General features: G+C 37.1%; 1 protein-coding gene across 2 annotated transcripts in view; it reads left to right on the top strand.

The window, feature by feature from the left end:
- Positions 1-20033, top strand: part of LOC145479901 (cadherin EGF LAG seven-pass G-type receptor 3-like) — a 45429-nt gene that overhangs the window by 4003 nt on the left and 21393 nt on the right. For both annotated transcript variants that reach the window (XM_081458378.1, XM_081458377.1), the window contains exons 3-4: positions 852-920; positions 1164-1285. In XM_081458378.1, the coding sequence (XP_081314504.1) occupies positions 852-920; positions 1164-1285 (191 nt within the window). The remainder of the gene's footprint in view (positions 1-851; positions 921-1163; positions 1286-20033) is intronic.

The following is a 20033-nucleotide window of genomic DNA, read 5'->3' as shown; positions in this document are numbered from 1 at the left end:
CTTTTAATCCTGGGTTAGTGTCAACCGGCTACCGAACAATCCTGCCCTGTTTTCAACAAGTTAACCTGGCATTAGCCCACGATCCCATCGAAAACCAGCACTTGGTCAGCGGTCAACTTCAAAAAAAAAATACACGTCACCTCAATGAGCTGTAAACATGAGCCCGCGATATGGTCACGTGATACTCGTTAGCGGATACCTTGTTTTGACAGGTGCCAATTGATGATATCGAGGATGTCCAATATCAAAGAAGTACACGGTAAACCAAGGCTGCAGGTCTCTGCCAGCCTATTATTTAGAGTTTGGCCACCATGTTGCGCGACTCCATCGCCGTCGCCGTCGCCGTCATGCGTACGCGCCCACGAGCAATACCGCTAGCCATGATAACACTGAGAAAATCAACTCATGGGTTTCCTTTTCTTTCTTATATGAGTATGAGGCTCCGCTTGACGGCCCTTCTGGCCGCCGGAGCTCCGCTATTACTGTCGCTAGATTTGATAATCGTAAGAATGATGCATAAATTTTTCAGTCAAAACTGTTTGTATGTGGAAAATTGTTGAGGTCATACTCATAGTGCGAATTCGCATCGTATTTAAAGACGGTCTGTATGGGGGGACTGGAATCTCAGATTTCAGAGAAATTGTCGGTGATTGCTCAGCTATCAGTTAGAATTCCAGGCTATGTCCCTGCTATCGGTAAATATTACATATCTTTGATTTCGTTAAATACGAGTCACTTCTCAGCTGACAGTCAACTAGCGTCTATACTTATACCCTCCTTGAGACGTCAAACTACTTATTAGCGTGTTTCTAGTGAACTAACCTCTGCATTTTTTTTTTTGTTCATCTTAGCACTTCATCGAAACTGTACATTTCTCTCCTATTTTTGCTTGGACGCCACCATTTTGCTATCCTAAATTGGTAAGTTACTCGATTGACACTGGAATGTACAAAACATTTTAGGTTTTACATTGGCCATTCCGTCAAATTACCTTGGTTTTTCAGAGTCAGAAACCAAAGTATTTTTACCCTGTGTTTGAGATGTCATCAGTTTATCATGAAATCCAACTACAAATGTACTTACCTCTCTATTTATAAACTATTTTTGCGAGCCACGCAAGGTATGTCCAAAAGCTACTCAAGACTAAAATTTTCCCTTCCAAGGCTGATGACCGAAACTTTCTGGCCGGTAAAGCACTGGAATTCCTCCGTCAGGCTCCAAAACACTCTGCAGCTTACAATGCTACTTCCAATCTAAGATTTCGTCCTGTCAGGGATTGGATAAGGTGAGTTACATGAATGACACACGTGATATTTAGTAACAGGACTATGTGTAAAAGCAAGTACTAAAGTTCTCAAGGGCGGTTTAACTCACATCCCAGATAGCTGCATAGTCAATAATTCAAGGCCGGGTTGCTCAAAGCCCGATTAAGCTAACCCAGGATTGGAGAGAAATTTTGATTACAGTTTGTTGTTGTTGTTGTTGTTGTTGTTGTTGTTGTTTGTCTTTCAGTTATGAGCTTGAGTAATCTCAAATTGCGTAAAACTTAAGAAACGGAAAACATTTTTATGCAAGAAAAATTCCTATTTTGATTGACTTTTAAGAGCCATTGCCTGTAAATATGGAGAATCCGACGACAGGTCGGAAAATTCGGATTTTCTTTTATTGCGTCAAAAAGACCCTTTTTGTGAACTATTTTCAGAAATGTACTTTCAAAGTTCCAGCGAGTTCACATTTTGCGAAATCTAGGAAAGTTCGAAATACCGCACAATCAACCAAAATGGCCGATGGAATTTATGCAAAATTGTACATTTTCAACAGGCTAGTACAGAAAGAAGGGAACTTGCCTGGATTTCATATTCACACAGTTGTAATTTACACTTTGATCATTCTTCTGAGCTAACAATCATCTCGAACTAAATAAGTTTTGTCTTTTTCTTGGCCGTTTGAAAAATACAACTATCGCAATTTAATTTACATGTAAAATTTCTACTGATTTTAGAGGGTCAAACTCTTCTAGTATGCAAATCTCTCAACAAATAAAAAGTTCTAAAACAAGAGCTATGTTATGGGTATACCATATCTAATTGGCTAGTTTAGCCCGTGAGAATTAAGCGCGCTAGACGAAAAACTATAAAGGGTATTTTGACCAATTGCGCCATTTTTGAACGAGCGAGCAAGAACTGCGATTTCGCAGTCATCTTTATAAACATGATTCGGCATGTTTCATAACACAAATTATTCGTAGACATATATCGTGTATTGTACACTTAAGCAGTACTTTAAATAATACCTCAGAATAATCCTTGGTTATAGATGGCACAGTCCTCTAGAAATCAGCTGCCCAAGCAGACGATTTTGGCAAAATGTCGGCCTTCAAGGTGGGTTGGTAGTCCTGCATTCAAAACTTTAGCACTTTTGGCGAATAAATGGAGAGAAGGCATCGCTATTTCCTCCTTGGTTATCTCTTGTTATTAGTTTTCTCTTTTTACGATAAAAAGGGGGAACCAATTCCGACTGAAACTATTAAGAGTGCCTGCCTGTAAAAATCAGACAAATTCTTAATTTCGCGGCAAGGGTCGAAAATTCGATTTCGCTCATATTCTTGTGGTAGATAGGCTAGGGCATGACAAAAACTACTGGATAGTTTTTTTGGCAAAACATCCTTTTATTTCAAAGAAATATGCAAATTACCAAATGCCGTTAAAATCGTCATTTGACGCACCATTTTATTAAACAAGTTTGAGAGCTTCGCATGCAAAACCACATCATTCTTCCGTCTTTAAAACACTCCAATATTTTTGTGCAATGTTTAATTGTGTACTGGGTTGATTTTAGGGAATGTTGCGGTTTTTGTTGGGTGTAAAATAATTAAATTTCGAAGACATGTATTTCATTCACTTAAAAGTACTTCGTAAAAATAATTGATTTTCGCCATGTGCGAAACCTTCAAATGGATAAAGCTTCTGGTGGTTGAATCGCAGAAGGATGGTCTACAAATTCCTGTAAAAATTTCTTTGGGCAAATGATTGTGAGCGACGCGAGAGCTTTTCAAAGTACGTTAAAAATGCAGATATTTGACCGTCCGTCGTCAAATTTCAATTTACGGGTTAGACATATATTTTAGCACGCGCCACATGTCTTGAGCTATATTAAGTTGAAATAGACACAGAGCTGATAATTTCGAAATGCTCTAACCTTATTTGCTGTAAAAGGCAGGTCCAAACGCCGATTTGACGTGTTTCCGTCACCATTCGTCACACATAAAGCAGAAGTTTGCTTTTGTTTACACAACGTCCGATGTACATCGCCAACTGTCAACTGATTTAATGGTCGAATACCATGAATCTATGACCCTCTTTCGACACATATGATCACCACTGCATCTAAGTCAAAAACGGCTAAGTGATTTGTAGATAGTTGCTTGCTTTGCACTCCACCAAAACATTACGTTTGATCATCGTTTGGTCTATTGCTGCTTGAATCCTTGCTTGCAGCGGTTCCTTGTTTGTTCGTCACGCAATGCTGTCATTCCATTTTAGGGGGTAAGGGTAGGACAATTTCTATCCTAATACGTAAGGGTCCGTAACCACAGGAAGCACACAATCTTGTTGAGTAGGAAGAGATTAAATTAAGCAATGAAAAGAATGAATAGTTAACCATTGCCCGTGTTGTCATCTTTTACTAGACAACCGCTATCTACACGCCCTTCGTAAATACTGCAACGCTAAACTCGTACCTAGGTCTTTTCGCGCTGTGCAATTATTTTTGGGCTACCCTCGGGGAAATGGGAGGTGGCCGCTTAATAGGGGCTGGTCACTTAATAGAGGTTGGTGTACTTTGAATATTTTTTCACCATGCATCGGGTTATAAATTTCTTAGTGAACATGGAGTCAATTCAAGACAATCATTATAGACGTCATTCTCGGAGACCCAAGGGCAGTTATGGGGGGGGGGGGGGGGGAGTCTAAACGGGTGAGAAAAAAGTTCGGGCGAAGACCCTTTTAGACTTTTTCCCCGCCCCTACTAACTGCCCCAGAGTCTCCGAGAATGACGTCTATCGTGATTGTCTTGAATTGACTCCATGTTTACCAAGAAATTTAGCTAAATTTATAACCCGATAGTGAAAAAGTATTCAAGGTACACCAACCTCTATTAAGCTGCCAACCCCTATTAAACGGCCACCTCCCATTTCCCCGAGTGTAGCCCACTGTATTATATGTAAACCAAAAATAATTGCACAGCGCGAAAAGACCTAGGTACGAGTTTAGCGTTACAGTATTTACGAAGGGCGTGTAGATAGCGGTTGTCTAGTAAAAGATGACAACACGGGCAATGGTTAACTATTTATTCTTTTCATTGCTTAATTTAATCTCTTCCTACTCAACAAGATTGTGTGCTTTCTGTGGTTACGGACCCTTACGTATTAGGATAGAAATTGTCCTACCCTTACCCCCTAAAATGGAATGACAGCATTGCGTGACGAACAAACAACGAACCGCTGCAAGCAAGGATTCAAGCAGCAATAGACCAAACGATGATCAAACGTAATGTTTTGGTGGAGTGCAACCCTTACCAAAACAGTTGTATTTTTAAACCGATTTTAAACTGTTTTGAACGTATTTTGACGATTTAAACAGTATTTTGAAGTCACTATAGGGAATTTTTGTGCTATTTTGTACAAAATTCAAAATTTTGCTTCTTGTTTGTAATGTATTTCAAGTATAGTTAAAACCTACTTCATGATATTGGAATGATTTTCACTCTGTTTTTAACGTAGTTTGAGCTCAAAACAGGGTTTAAATAGGGGATTTAAAATCTATTTTAATACTATGGCCACAAAAATTTCGTTCAAACAGTTTAAAAATTCTAGTTAAACCCTGTTTTGAAAGTTATGTTGGCAATGGACGTAGGTTTAAAAAGTATTTTACAAATTTTCAGTGTTAAAATAGTCTTTAAATAGGATATTTAAAATGTAGTTGACATGCCAAGAACATAAAATATGTTTTAAATAGGAAGTTTAAAACCTATTTGAGATAGCAATTCATATTATAAGCTTTAAAATACAACCAAAACAGTCTGTTTTAAACATATTTTAAGTTTTAATCAGGCGAGTATACTATTTAAATAGTAGTTTTAAATAATGACAATAATGTCTATCTTAAAAACAGATTTTAAACACTATTTTTGCACTATTTATAAATCTAGCCCAATGGAAATTTATAATTCAATCAACATAATTTGCATCCCCTTTTTGAAAACTGCTTTAGTGTGTAAGCTTTTAAGACTCTCTCAATATCAAAATCAATCAAAAATTTAGCCAAGCCAAAAACATGAATCTGTGGACAAACAAACCTTTTCGCAAAATAGCACTCTCTTGCCGCCCTGCATGTACATGTATTCCTGTCTTTCTTTTTTTTCGAAGTATCAAGCACTGTTTATAACCAAAATGGCAGGCAAAGGACTTCCCAGAGGAGTTTTTCGATAGGCGTTAAAGCAAATCCCAGTCTTCTCTAAAAGGACATGGTCACAGATGCCATGTTTGTTCGCAAGTGAGGTTCAGGTTGAGAGCATGTGCTAGGCCGCATGTACATGCACAATATATAAGTGCTATCAAAAGTGTCATCACTTTAAAAATTTACCAGGAGCAATCAAATCTCTGAAAGCAGCAACTAATAACTCAAGGAAAATTGATCCAAGTAATTGGTTGACATTACTTATTACTGATTGGGGTTACTCCTAATGGCAAAACATTCCATCACTCACAAAGTAGACCAGAATTAAGATCTCACAATCAAATCACAAAAAAATCACATCTACTCAATATTAAAAAGAAAATTTCAAGGTACATGTAACTAGCTTGCAGTAATTAGCAAATTATTGATTGTGGTCAGTCATCATGTACGTGCTTCAAGATTACATAATTTACATACATGTAATTTTGGCAGAAAGTGTCCCACTCACAGTGTGTACGTGAAAGATCTCAAAACAAATCACAAGAAATGACAACCACTGAAAATGAAAAAGAAAATTGCTTGTAGTAATCAGCCAGTTATTTATTGTGGTCCCTCATCATGGTATACATGCTTCAAGATCTTGCAAAAGTGCTGTCACTCACAAAGTACACCAAAATCAAGATCTCACAACCAAATTCCTTTTTTTTTTTGTTCTTTCAAACAATTCTTTTTTTCCTGTTTCCCACATGAGCAGTTACAGTTTTCCAGATTTGACAGTCATTTAATTGTGAAGTCAAAAGTGGTTTGAACTAATATTTGTGTACAACAGTTTAGTCATTATTGTTAATAATGTAGGAAATCCATTTTTTTTTTTGTCTAAGCAGTTGTTAATGATAAAAGTTGTTGTTCCAGTCTGTTATGAGCAGACTTATGTTGAATTTAGTGGTTGGTTTCAATGACAGATGCTGGGACCAGGCTAATGTTATGAGAGTCTGTGCTCTGATCTGTTAACAAGAGGCATTCACTACTAACATCACAGCAAGCTGGCAAAAAGCGCCGGTTCCACAATAACTGTGAATAATTATTATTGGATGAGGTTGAGCAAAATATCATGATTTGTCAGTGGCAAGCAGATCAATTATTTCCCGAAGCTGAAGGCCGAGGCAAATAATTGATCTGTGACCACCCAGTTTGGTTTCACATTTAAATCACTCTCTGACAGCTCAGCAAAGCGATCTGCCATTTAAATTATTCCACCTGAGAGCTTGGTTTCAATTACGCATGAGAAGAAAATTCAATATTATTTGCAGCAAACACATTTACACGGCACTATGCATGAGCAGATCATTATTTGTAGGCAGTTATTTACACGTCACTTGGTGGGCTCTCAGCCAATGAAAAGGAAGACAAAATGCATCGAATGATAAAAAGTTTTATTTTTCAGTTGTCAACAATAACATTTCAGAACACCTAGAGGCCTTTGCGCATTTGCTTGGATGCCATCTTCCCTTACCAAACCTAACACTATTTTAAATGTATTTAAATACTATTTTTAAAAACTGTTTTAAACCTATTTTATGAAATAGATTAAAAACAGGGCGAAAAGTGTATTTTTAACGTAGTTTTCGACTGCTTTTCATGGTGTTTAAACCTGTTTAAAACAGTATTGAAACAAAGTTTGAAATTTATTTTGAAAAGCTTTTAAAAATATAGTTAAAATTCCAAAACTCGAAATCCTTTGCTAAGTGTAAAAATATAATTAAAATAGTCTGTAACTACTTTAAAACTCTCTCGAGGAACACAGCATTCGGAATAAAAACAGGGCACAAATCGTTTTAAAAACAGCTTTTAATCTGCAAGACTATTTTAAAACTAGTTTAAATGACAATTTTAAAAGTATTTTGTACAAAATAGGTTTAAAATAGGTGCACAATTATATTTTAAACATATTTTTCGACTGATTTTAAAGGTGTTAAAACCTGTTTAAAACACTATTGAAATCCACTGTCTCAAAACATATTTCAATAGTACTTTAAACAGTTTAAAAATTAAAGTGGATCATATATGAAAACAAATATGTCAAATACAATATAAATATATGAAAATAGCTTTAAAATAGTCTAGAAATGGCATACATTAATATAGTATAAAACAGCATAAAAATAGCACAAAATAGTATAAAGAGTATGAAAATACTGTAAAAATAGTATAAAAATAGTATTAAAATAGTTCAAAAATGGTGTCAAAACAGCATAACAATAGTGCCAAAAAAATCTTAAACTTACATGTAACTTTGCTCTAGCTGTGAACAACACATGACATGCTAGAAATAAGTGTAGGGCAAACTCAAGCTTGATGGGGGTGCTTGGCTCTACTTCTTTCTTTACTTGTATAATCAATGTATGTAGCTCTACACTTACTGTATCTGTATATGAAAAGCTGTAATAACAGTTGAGCCTGCGATAATATATTTTTTTGTCTACTGTACATGTACAAAAGGCTAAAAGTTACTACAGTTTTAAAAACCAAAACATTTTTGAGTGTACGGCCATCATCAGTGGTACATATTTTCTTTGTTAAGAAGAATTGCAAACAATGTAAAGGAGTCAAAGGAACATGCATGTATCAATACCAATTGAGAACTTGAGGCTAAGGGTCCATTACTTAGTATAAAACATCTTCTATATCACTCATTTTAAGACTAAATACAGGTTATTTACTTGTACTGGTATGCTATGTCTGCAGGGCTGTCATTAAGGGTTGTAAGCCGTAACACCTGTTATGGCTGAGTATGCTTGATTTTCCCTTGATGCTACAGGTGAAATTCCCTGTTGTTTAGAGAAATCACCCACAAAGTAACAAATTTGCTATGGGTGTGGAGAATAAGGCTACAGGTGACTAAAAAATTAATGACAACCCTGGTCTGTACATGGGAACTATATACATTGTAAACGTACATGCAGTACATGCATCAATCACTTCTAATCAAGGGAACCCTCAGGCCAATTTAGAGGGTACAACTCATTATGTGTGACTTTTGTAAATTTAGTAGGTGATGATCATGTTGTGCAAAGGTTTTGTTCATCTTTCATCACTGAGCAATGTCTGAGGCTGCAACTAAATCCTGCATCATTTATGTGGTCCATGTTACAGTTGCAAGCAAGTCGTGGGTTTGATTTTGAGTCATGGACTTGTTTTATGTACATGTACAAGTGCATGTAGCAATTAAAGCTGTACCACCTTATTGGGCCTACAGATATTCAGACTATGAGTAGTCCTGACCTCTTTCGCTTAGTCTATTGTGTGTGATGCAAATGAAAACAGCGAGAAAAATATGTTGATTTTCTTTTGTGTCACGCATGATACACAGACTAAGGGCCTCTTCGTATGAGCGAGGTAACTGGCCAAGTGCTGTGTTGCAAAAGCGAAGCTATTTTGCCTAAAAAGTTTCATCCTGGTTACCCGGGCTGGAGCATTCATATGGGAAAATTTTCATCCTGGTCACTGAGATCTTGGACGCAAAAACTGAGATCTCAGTAACCAGGCCAGCCTGGCTTCTCATACATATATGAACACATCAAAATTTTTACGAAGGAAAGAGTGGCGAGGTGAGATCTCAGAAAATAAGCCAGGCTGGTTGACCGGGCTCATATGAAGAGGCCCTAAGCCAAAGAGGGAATACTCATAGTCTTAGCAAGCAGGGCAGGGAAAAACCCACATCCCATTGCCTGGGGCAAGTAAATTTTGCTCTTGGGCAAGTGAAAATGGAAGTTTGGAGGTCTGGTCAGGTGGGCAAGTAAAATTAGCCTCAGTACATATAATCTTGTGAATGATAATTTCCAATCAAAGCCTATTTCAAAACTTAAGACTGCAAGATGAGCAAAACAGTGAGTTGAAAGCATGGATTAATTTAAAATCCAAGCATACTTTGTATCTGACACAACAATTGTCACTGTTGGTAGTTTCTTTCACCTAGTTTCATAGTGCCAGTAAACTCATTTTGTTATAGTCTATCACTGAATATAGACAGCAACTAGTAAATGATGTAGTTGATAAGGCATGAACCCTACATGCCCATTGGGCATTAGTAATATTTTAGTGGAGCCAACTGAAAACTAAAATATACTGGCCCACTGGGCAGCTAGATTTCATTTTTTTTTTCCGGCCCTGGCAAGATGAAGCTTAAAAAACCAAAACCACTTGCAGTAAGTTATAGGGAACCCAAGCTGTCACAAGTCAAGGTCATGTGCAATTTGAGGTAAAGTTTTACAAAGACCACAGTATTCAGTCATGAAAGAATTAATTAATGCATACCATGTTCCCCTTGAAATAAACTTTGTAGCCGCAGTGTATGTAATATATGATCGATAATATTATTATTTACAAGTTAACAAAAATTATCCCATCAAGTTGTAAGGTTCATTCATTTCCAACAAGAAACAACTGTACTTTCACTGATGTGGCATGACTGTAGTAGCTACATATAGCTTCCTTTCTAACCCTAAATTTAGTTATTTCCTCCTTTAAAAATTTACCAACGATTGCAGAATTGCAGCAATAACTTTGTAACTGGAAGGCAGTTGAAAGACCCCTATCAAACTCACAGAGACTTTGGCCCTAACAGGGCAGCACCACTCTCCAGCTCCTGTTTCTCAAAGCTGAAAATAAAAACAAAATTATTTACTGCATTGTTTAGTTATTGCAGGGTTTAATATTTTACCCTCCATGTATGTTTTGTTATCATGTTAAGTCTATAAAGTTGCCTTTCCACTTGAAGAAAAACAAACTGTTTGATTCAACTTCCACAGCTCGCACTTTAATTTCCCTACGAAGAGATCGATCAGTTTATGCCATGTCAAGATAGTAAAATGATCACAATGGATGAGTAATTTACGGCTGCACAAAAATGGCATACACAGTTGCAAACATATAACTGCCATATAACCGATCATACATGTATATAGAACAGTACCTAATTATGTAGACTGGACGAAGAACAATTCAAAATTCAGATCTATGTTTCACAGGCAATCATCTAATTCGATAAAACAGCTGATGTGGTTACAGATATGTTACATGTATTTACATGTGCATGCATCTTTTCGAATGAAAGACACACCAAGACAGAAGATGGTCGGCTTACCTCCATTTCCTTGAGACATTACCAAGTTGAAGTCTATCAGAAAGATAAATCATGGTCGCTGCACCCACGAGTCATATGATTCGGTTCGGTCCCTTAACTTTTCGTCCAGTAAAAGGTAAAAAAACAAACAAATGAACTGTTGCACTGGTTTTAAACGACTGGAACGAAACCTCCGTTTTACACAGCAATTTTGAAATGGAAACAAGTCACGTGGTGATTCACATGATGTTTCATGCAATCACAGCTGACCAAAATGCTCGCATCAGAGTATTGCACCGGCGGGTCAGCGGAAAATCGACCGGAAAATCCGTTTACGCCAAAAGTTACAACCGCCAAAACGAAGCAAGAGGATCGCATCGATCGCCACATTGGATATAGTTCTTAGCCCAGGATTTTTAACGGTACGGTATCTGTTTATTTTATCTGCTTAAACTTCATTTTTTTGTTTACAACCCTCGTAACTTTTTCAAGCGTATTTTCAGGTATTTTACATTGAGACATACGCGGGTAGTGCTCGGCGATTTCTTGTTTGGATGCGCCAAATGTTTATTCATAAAAGAAGCCTTCTCTTAGATGCATGGCTTTGCTCCAGACATAACTAATCACGTACCAAATGGAACGTTCGATTAAACGAACTTTATCGAAATCAATCGAACTTAATCGAACGATTGGGTCCGAACACTCGAAGAACAAAATTGGGACATTCGAATGAATGGAATCGCACTTTGTTGTCATGCAAGAATGTGTTGTACACATGTTCATGTATTGAGTAATTGCATGCTATAACACATGAAATCCAAGCTTGAATCAAGCCTGCCATGAACAGTCGAATCCTTGCATTTTGGTTGCGACTTTAGGTGTCACTCAACCTGTATTCGTCCTATTGTTTCTATCGTTAATTTTACTTTAATTATTTTCATTCTTCTATATTATGGGTGTAGATTTCTTGGCAAAAATGATATTCACACAAAGGGGCTCTGGAAAATGGTTGAAGGGCCTAGTGATAGGGACTTCTCCCCATGCACATGTTAGTTTTGACCTTCAGTGGGGGATAGACAAGCATTCAGTGTAGTTCAAATTCAACAAATTTTTGATTAGATGAATGCACTATATTTATGTGGCAGGTTGATATATTTCCAAAAAATATGGCTAAGCACAACCAAGGTTCAGGAAGGAGAAATTACCTGGCAAGAAGAAGAAAAAATAATGAAAGACAAGAGGACAAAGTAATAAGAGAAGGATGAAAACACAGAAAACTACATGTAGCTGAAGTATTTCATTCTTTGCAAGAAACTGAAGCAGATGAAACAATTAAGTTGGGAAAGATTTGCGGAACCAGTGTGATTTACCACCAAGGCATTTTTATGTGGTCCAGTGAGGGTTCTTTATTCGCTTTTGCTTGTAACATTTTCAAGAAACAGAGTAAATTTAACCAGTTACAGAATAGCCCACTAGGACATGAATGAATGGGTAAGTGGATAATGCAGTTGATTCATGTACATAATTAATAATGAAATGTTCCAAGTCTTGGTTCGGTAGTTGTTGTTCGCGAGATCTTGAAGCTTGTGCTCTAGTTTGCAAGCTAAAGCAACCAACTATCTACAAATCACTTAGCCGTTTTTGACTTAGATGCAGTGGTGATCATATGTGTCGAAAGAGGGTCATAGATTCATGGTATTCGACCATTAAATCAGTTGACAGTTGGCGATGTACATCGGACGTTGTGTAAACAAAAGCAAACTTCTGCTTTATGTGCGACGAATGGTGACGGAAACACGTCAAATAGGTTTTTGGACCTGCCTTTTACCGCAAATAAGGTTAGAACATTTCGAAATTATCAGTTCTGTGTCTATTTCAACTTAATATAGCTCAAGACATGTGGCGCGTGCTAAAATATATGTCTAACCCGTAAATTGAAATTTGACGACGGACGGTCAAATATCTGCATTTTTAACGTACTTTGAAAAGCTCTCGCGTCGCTCACAATCATTTGCCCAAAGAAATTTTTACAGGAATTTGTAGACCATCCTTCTGCGATTCAACCACCAGAAGCTTTATCCATTTGAAGGTTTCGCACATGGTGAAAATCAATTATTTTTACAAAGTGCTTTTAAATAAATGAAATACATGTCTTCGAAATTTAATTTTTTTGCACCCAACAAAAACCGCAACATTCCCTAAAATCAACCCAGTACACAATTAAACATTGCACAAAAATATTTGAGTGTTTTAAAGACGGAAGAATGATGTGGTTTTGCATGCGAAGCTCTCAAACTTGTTTAATAAAATGGTGCGTCAAATGACGATTTTAACGGCATTTGGTAATTTGAATATTTCTTTGAAATAAAAGGATATTTTGCCAAAAAAACTATCCAGTAGTTTTTGTCATGCCCTAGCCTATCTACCACAGGAATATGAGCGAAATCGAATTTTCGACCCTTGCCGAGTTATTTTCAATTTTTATGGACAGGGACTCTTAATAGAACCGTTTGCTCGGAACGAAACGAAAGTGTACATGTGATGTTTGTGTACACATTATTATTGATGTTATTCCCCATTGTTCTCTTTGTCACGGTGTCACGCCATGCAATTCACCTTGACAACATATCGAACTCGCTGGCTGACCAGTCACAGTTTCCAGGTGATCTGGTGACGTCATTACGCGAGACTTAAGAGAAAATTTTATTGCCGTATCCCACATAAGGCAGCCCGCGCGTAGTCGTGAGTTTGCATTTGAATGATGGCGGTCACTGCCAGATGGAGTGTTTCTGTCGATGCTTTTTAGCATTATTTTATCTTGTGTTATACCGCGATTGGAACGCGGAATTGTGCTGTAAATATGAGAAGTGTTGATTTGGACAGTTGGAAAGTCTCTTTCGACGGTGAATCTGTTCTACACTTGGATGAAAGCGATTTGAGTACTTGAATCGCACAACTTGCAGCGCTGGCCGCATCGTATTGTAAGCTCGAAAATCACTTATTGTTTTACTTTAATGTTCTTTTAATAGTGTACTTTTTATACAGTATTAAAGGTACTATATTCCATCATCTCTAGTTTGCTTTTATTTTGTCATTCATTTTTCGTATGTCTGCCACGGCACTAGTTCGGTCGACCATTCGATCAAACGCTCCCCAACTCCTCTTCCAAGTTGGGGAAAACAATTGACCAAGAAATTGGCATAAACCCCATTCTCAGTAAAGAAAAAAATTTTTTTTACAAATCTGAATGACACACGCTAAGAATTGCTAGAAAAGATTTGCCTGACCTTTAATGAATTTGGAGAGGTAGTTGTGAGCTTTGTTGACATCGAGAATTACATTACACTATTTCAAAGTCAGTCAGGTGTACAGAGTGCAGTTACAACACCAACCAACAGCACCATCGTTATGGACTATACTGAAGGTTTCTCATGGCTGAAATGGTCACGCCATTTCACAGGGGAGACAACATTTTTCACCTGCTACAAAGAAGCCCAAAATTAACAATAAGATCAATAAAATAAATTCAAAGATTTTCCTGTTGCCCGGCATTTAGGAAGATCCTGAATTAAGGGTTACAAAACCAAAAAATCAACATCAAATTAATGAGTTAATAAACTGAGTAATAACAGGTCCTGTAAAAGAACAAGTGGCAGCGTGGCTGAGTGGTTAGAGCGCCGGATTTGAAATCCGTAGGTCGTGGGTTCAAATCCCATTCTGACCACTAGCTGATTTAGTTCTCGGTAGTCCCTAGTTCAACCTCCCAGCTGCGCTTGTAAATAGCCAACTGGTCTGCCTCCTGCCAGTTGGGATTATTAACCTAGTTATGTTTATTTGAATATTTATTTATCGTTGTTTGTTTACATTGGTCCTGAAAAGCCCCCGTGGGGAGTGGCCAATTAAGTATACATTTAAGTATACACAGATGACTCAAATAATAAGAAATTACTGAATGTAGAACAGTAATTGACTTTTTCCTCATCATAAATTCATACATGCATTCATTTTGTTGTAGCTGTTCTTAGCAGTGATCGCCAATTTTTGTTAAACCTTAAGAAAGGATTGGCAAAGTCTGTAAGACTTGAGGAGAAAACAGTCAAGTTTGATGAAGTTGGTGTTTTAGCATTGGGAGAGAGAATCCCTTCCATTAAAAAAAAAAAAATCAGGGTTTAAAGGAACTCTTTTGGAAATCTTATGCACATTTTGTAAATGTCTTGATAGAGTATACCTTCCCCATACACCACATGATTTGGCGGGAGACGAATATGAAGTTCAGACACGCATCCACCTTGGCTTCCAGGCTGTGCAAATATTTGGCACTGCCAATGTTACCGCTACCCTTAAGCAGATCGCTAGTTATGTTGGATACTATGTCGATAAGGCACTTTCCGATGCTCAAATTATTGGTTCTCCAATAACGCTTGGGAATTTCAAAGATGGCATCATGGAGACTGCACACAAACAAAACAAACAAAATTCATTGTTATTTTCCGGAGGAAAAATGCTCCCATTTCAAAGCAGCAGTATCAGAAACAAGTAATTCAGCAGCAATTTGCAAATGAAGTCTTTGAACTGACAAGTAAGCCGAGAGAGCACTCCACAGAAGTCATCATTGACAAAAGCTGAAAGAAAACGACAGGCAGTGAATGAGAAAAAAAAAAATGGAACAAATAATTGGTAATTATAATCAATCAGTAAACATTACACTGATTACACTTTTTTTTTTCTCTATTTTAGAACAAATTCTTGAAAACTTTCAGAACACGTAGGGGCCAAACCACCCCTCAAATGTTTCGTCAGTCTTTGGGTATTTCACATTATTTCGCATTACTTAAAAAGTATTGACTTTTTCCACACCAAACTTGGGAGATGAGCAGGAGACCTATTGCCAATTATATTTACGTGAAAAATGCCAGTAAATGTCAAAGTTGTGACGTCACAGTGATGACGTCATGCTTTTTGCCACTTTTGAAGTTTTTAACATTCTTTTGTTTTTACAATGTGTTCGAAAGAGCACATCAAGGGGAGTTAAAACCTGAAAAAATTTTGTCCATATTAAATGAAATATGGCATTTTTAAATATGAAAAATAACTCTGCAAAATATGGGGTCCCCCCCTTGAGGAAAATCTCCAAATTGGAGCCGTAATTTTGTTCCAGCAAATGCGGGTATGTTACACATGTGATGTGCCAGATGACTAAAGCAAAAATAAAGAAGGAAATCGGAATAAAAAATTATCCCTCTAGTGTTATAGCGTTAAAATTAGTTTTGTTACGTCATAACCTGTGACGTCACCCGTTTTTATACTGTCAATACCATCCTAAAAAAGACGAAAATCAAATTTCTAAAACCATACGATTTTTGACAACATCAAGCTTTCTATTTTTCTAGATTATTAGCCTTCCTAGAATAAAACTGAAAAAAACAAAAAAATATATAACTTACCATATCTCAAAAAATAATCATCATAGCAAAAAACGGTTTCCGGCATTTTACTCCTCAAGTCAAGGCCTTTCCAATGACATAATCTTTTTATCAGATTTTACAAAAAATTAGAGCACGTTTTGGTGACGTCATCAGTTATGACATTTTGTCACAACTTCCAAATTAAAATAAACTGGAGAACAAAGAAAGCTCATCTACCAAACTTGGTTCAGAAATATATAAACCAAGCAAATATAGCCCTCATGAAACATTAGGGGGGTGGTTTGGCCCCTACGTGGAAGCCAACTTTTAAACACTTGGCCGTGAGAATTTAGTACCACACTGACAGAATACAGGGGGCACTTCTCCTTTTGCTGGTAAAGAGTATTTCTTAGTACTAATTGGCTACACATTACCACGCTTTAGCAAATGCAAAAAAATTGTTGAACATTAAATGAGCTGATGGACCTTACTTCAGAACCAAAACAAAAGTTGATGAATTTTCATCGATCAGCCTTCGGCAACTTGAAACAAAATTCTGGCCATTCACTGACTTTGCCAAGAACTAAGATTTTGGATTCACTGACTTTACCAAGAACAAAGATTCTCCCTTACCTTGAACTTTTTTTTTTTTATTAGACTTTTCCATAACTTAAGCAACCCCGTTCTATTTATAAAAAAGACAAACAAAATGCATTATTTTCACGTCTTGCATTGCAAAACCACAGTCCTGGACATGAATTACTTGATATATGTAAAGACCTGTTGCACAAGATTGTATCAGTGTACATGTTTAGGCTGATGGCCATATATTTGTAAGCATTGCACATTACAGCAGTTACTTTCAATTGTTGAAGGAGCCCGTGGATATTTATGATGACCAAAGTGAAACATACCACTGCATCAACTAATGGCACCGTCAATTTTAAGCTTCAATTTGTTAATTTAAATTTCTATTGCATGTATTGTCTTACTGTAAGAATCTGCCTTTCATTGAGGAAATCGAAATAGACAGCGATGAAGAACAACTTGAAAATGTGGAAGAGACACCCAGAGGAGACAGCAACGACGAACTAGTAATTGACAAGGTAAATATTTGTTTACTCATGAACATAAAACTATCAATGTTACAATCTGAGCAGCAGGCGAGCAATTCAATTTTCTCAGCTGGCCATTAATCCAGGAGACAAACATCAGAACGGAAAATCTCCAATATGGAGGATGTAAATGTAAGAATTATTTGTCAAATTAGAAAAAAAATAAATTACTAATATCCTAGGAAGCTCGATCATGAACTCTCACTTTTATGAACATTGTATACCGGTATAGTAGGTATCAAATATTGTACATGAAGGTTTGAAAAGGAATACAAATAAGCGAAATTACAAATTTGCTTACATCTTTCAGGGTGAAATTACTGAAGATTCACCAGGGCAAGGCAATGTTCCAACCGAGGTACACAGACGGGTCAATGAAGTTCACTATCCCGACGAAGTCTTGTCGTTCACCGATGAGCTATGGCAGTATGCACTAGATGACTTCAGTACAGCGTCTATTTCTTTAGCAACCAAACAGTCTGCCAGAGAATTTTATCAGTCTATTTTGCCACAGTCAAGCTTAAGTTTTCACTTTCAGTTTGTTAGAGCACCATTTATTTCATGGGAGCGTTCAGATCCTAGAGTAACCAAAGAGATTTTGAAGTGCAAAGTCTTGACTCAGTGTCAAGACTCAAGTCAGTGTTTTTCTATTCAGTCCACTAAAGTTGATGAAGATGAAAGTAAACGACTGTTAATAGAATTTTCGGATGTCGTTGGTTTGGAAATCAACGGAGACTGGATCTTTCCAACGACACCAATGAGAATCCGGAGGAAAGATACCCGATTGTGTAAGATCCATCTTTAGTTCGAGCAGGACAGATAGCTTCTTTACTTCTTCTGCACACACCTCCTTCAAACAACAAAGCGGAATACGCCATCAAAATGTATGGTGGATCAATGGAAGGAAGGTTCAACCACCTCTTGCGGGAGAGAACATGTGCCCAGGAGACCCACAAACCAACTCACCGACTTTGGTCTTTGGTGGTCTACATAATCGTGTACTGAACTTTTCTAAGTTTAAACATCTTTAAGACTACTCGGTAGTAAAGTTATAACTCCACTCACAACCAAAGCATTATGAGAAAAAAAGCCTTTCGCCTGAAAACTGACATGTTTCTCCTCACAGCGCGATCGATGTGTCGATGGAATAAATGCCGAAGGTCAGTTCAAGCTCCACTAGGCGCGCAAAGAATTCTGTGCGGCTTTAAAAACAATTTCACCTTGAAGATGATTGTTAATTATTTACGGTCAGATCACCTGGCCTTTAAACTGCTGCATTTGGAATTTTTCCTCTACACTGTTTTAGAAAAAGATACATAGGGAAAATGGCTAAAAAAAAGTAGCGAACGTTTCTTGGTTTTAGCTGTCAAATTTACGGCGATTTTGGATTGTGAAACTTCATGGCCCGTCACAAGAGTCAAGTCGTCTTCTCACGCAGATTTCTACAGGGCTTTGCCCTCTAACCAAGGCTATTTCTGAGGTATGATTTAAATTTTTGCTCACATGTGTGGTACACAATGTCAAAGAATAATTTGTGTAATGAAACATGTCAAATTATGTTCATAAAGATGACTGCAAAATCGAAGTTAAATTTTCAGCTCGGTCCTCTAAGAATAGCGCAATTGGTCAAAATACCCTTTATAGTTTTTCGTCTAGCGCACTTAATTTTGACGGGCCAAACTAGCCATTTAGATATGGTATACCCATAGCATAACTCTTTCTTCAGAACCTTTATTTGTCAAGCGATTGGTATACTAGAAGAATTATGACCCTTTAAAATCAGTTAAAATTTTACATGTAAATTAAATTGTGATAGTTGTATTTTTCAAACGGCCGAGAAGTAGACAAAACTCATTTAGTTCAAGATGACTTTTAGCTCAGAAAAATGATCAAAGTGTAAATGACAAAATGGGTAAATATGAAATCCAGGCAAGTTCCCTATTTTCTGTACTGGCCTGTTGAAAATGTGCAATTTTGAATAAATTCCATCGGCTATTTTGGTTGATTGTGTGGTATTTCGAACTTTCCTAGATTTAACAAAAATGTGAACTCGCTGGAACTTTGAAAGTATATTTCTGAAAATAGTTCACCAAAAGGGTCTTTTTGACGCAATAAAAGAAAATCCGAATTTCCGACCTGTCGGCGGATTCTCCATGTTCACAGGCAATGGCTCTTAATCCTGGTTTAGCGTTTACAGGTTTTTGAACTGAACCTGGCCCTGGGCACTAGAGTATTAAGAATTAGAGCAAAAAGACTATTAAATTCGTTATCGCTGGTTAATTAGTTTGAAATACTACTTTCATCTGCAGTAGGCGCCCGTTCAGGTCTGGAAACCGGCGCAGTTTGAAGTTCAGAGTTATGGCGGTGCGTGACATACCGCTCTTATCGCGTTTGTGGAAAAAGATACACTTATCTGTTGATTTTTAGCCTCTTCAGGAGTTGTAATGTTAGGAAAAGTGCTTGTGTAAATGTTTGCTAGTTCAGTTCAGAGAATTAGTCGCCTAGATAGCCAAAGTAAGTTCCAGATGTTTACAGTATTTTCCGGCCGCCATGTTGGTGGAGCACAGAGATCCACCAACATGGCCACTCCATACACCTTATTCCAAAATGGCCGCCATTTAAGTATTCTATTGTTAATTTACTTGCAAATTAGCCCTTGTTGCCTCGTTCTTAAACTCGATTTTCAAAAGAATATTTTCCCTTAAACGATGCAACAAGGGCTCATTTTCAAGTAAACAAAAGAATACTAAAATGGCGGCCATTTTGGAAAAAGGTGTATACTGGGCTCTTTAAATTTGCGCAAAATATTTCGACAAATATCTGAAGTTTGGGAAAACCCAGAGACCCAAATCTTGGAGAAGTGTCTTCTTTACCTATCTCCTGTAACATCACAATTTCTTTATTTTATTCAATGAATAGTTTTTGATTTATTTTT

This window comes from Orbicella franksi, chromosome 2, assembly GCF_964199315.1.
Source record: "Orbicella franksi chromosome 2, jaOrbFran1.1, whole genome shotgun sequence".
Classification (NCBI taxonomy): domain Eukaryota; kingdom Metazoa; phylum Cnidaria; class Anthozoa; order Scleractinia; family Merulinidae; genus Orbicella; species Orbicella franksi.
Note: the sequence above shows the minus strand (reverse complement) of the source record. Positions and strands in the feature narration are given on the sequence as shown.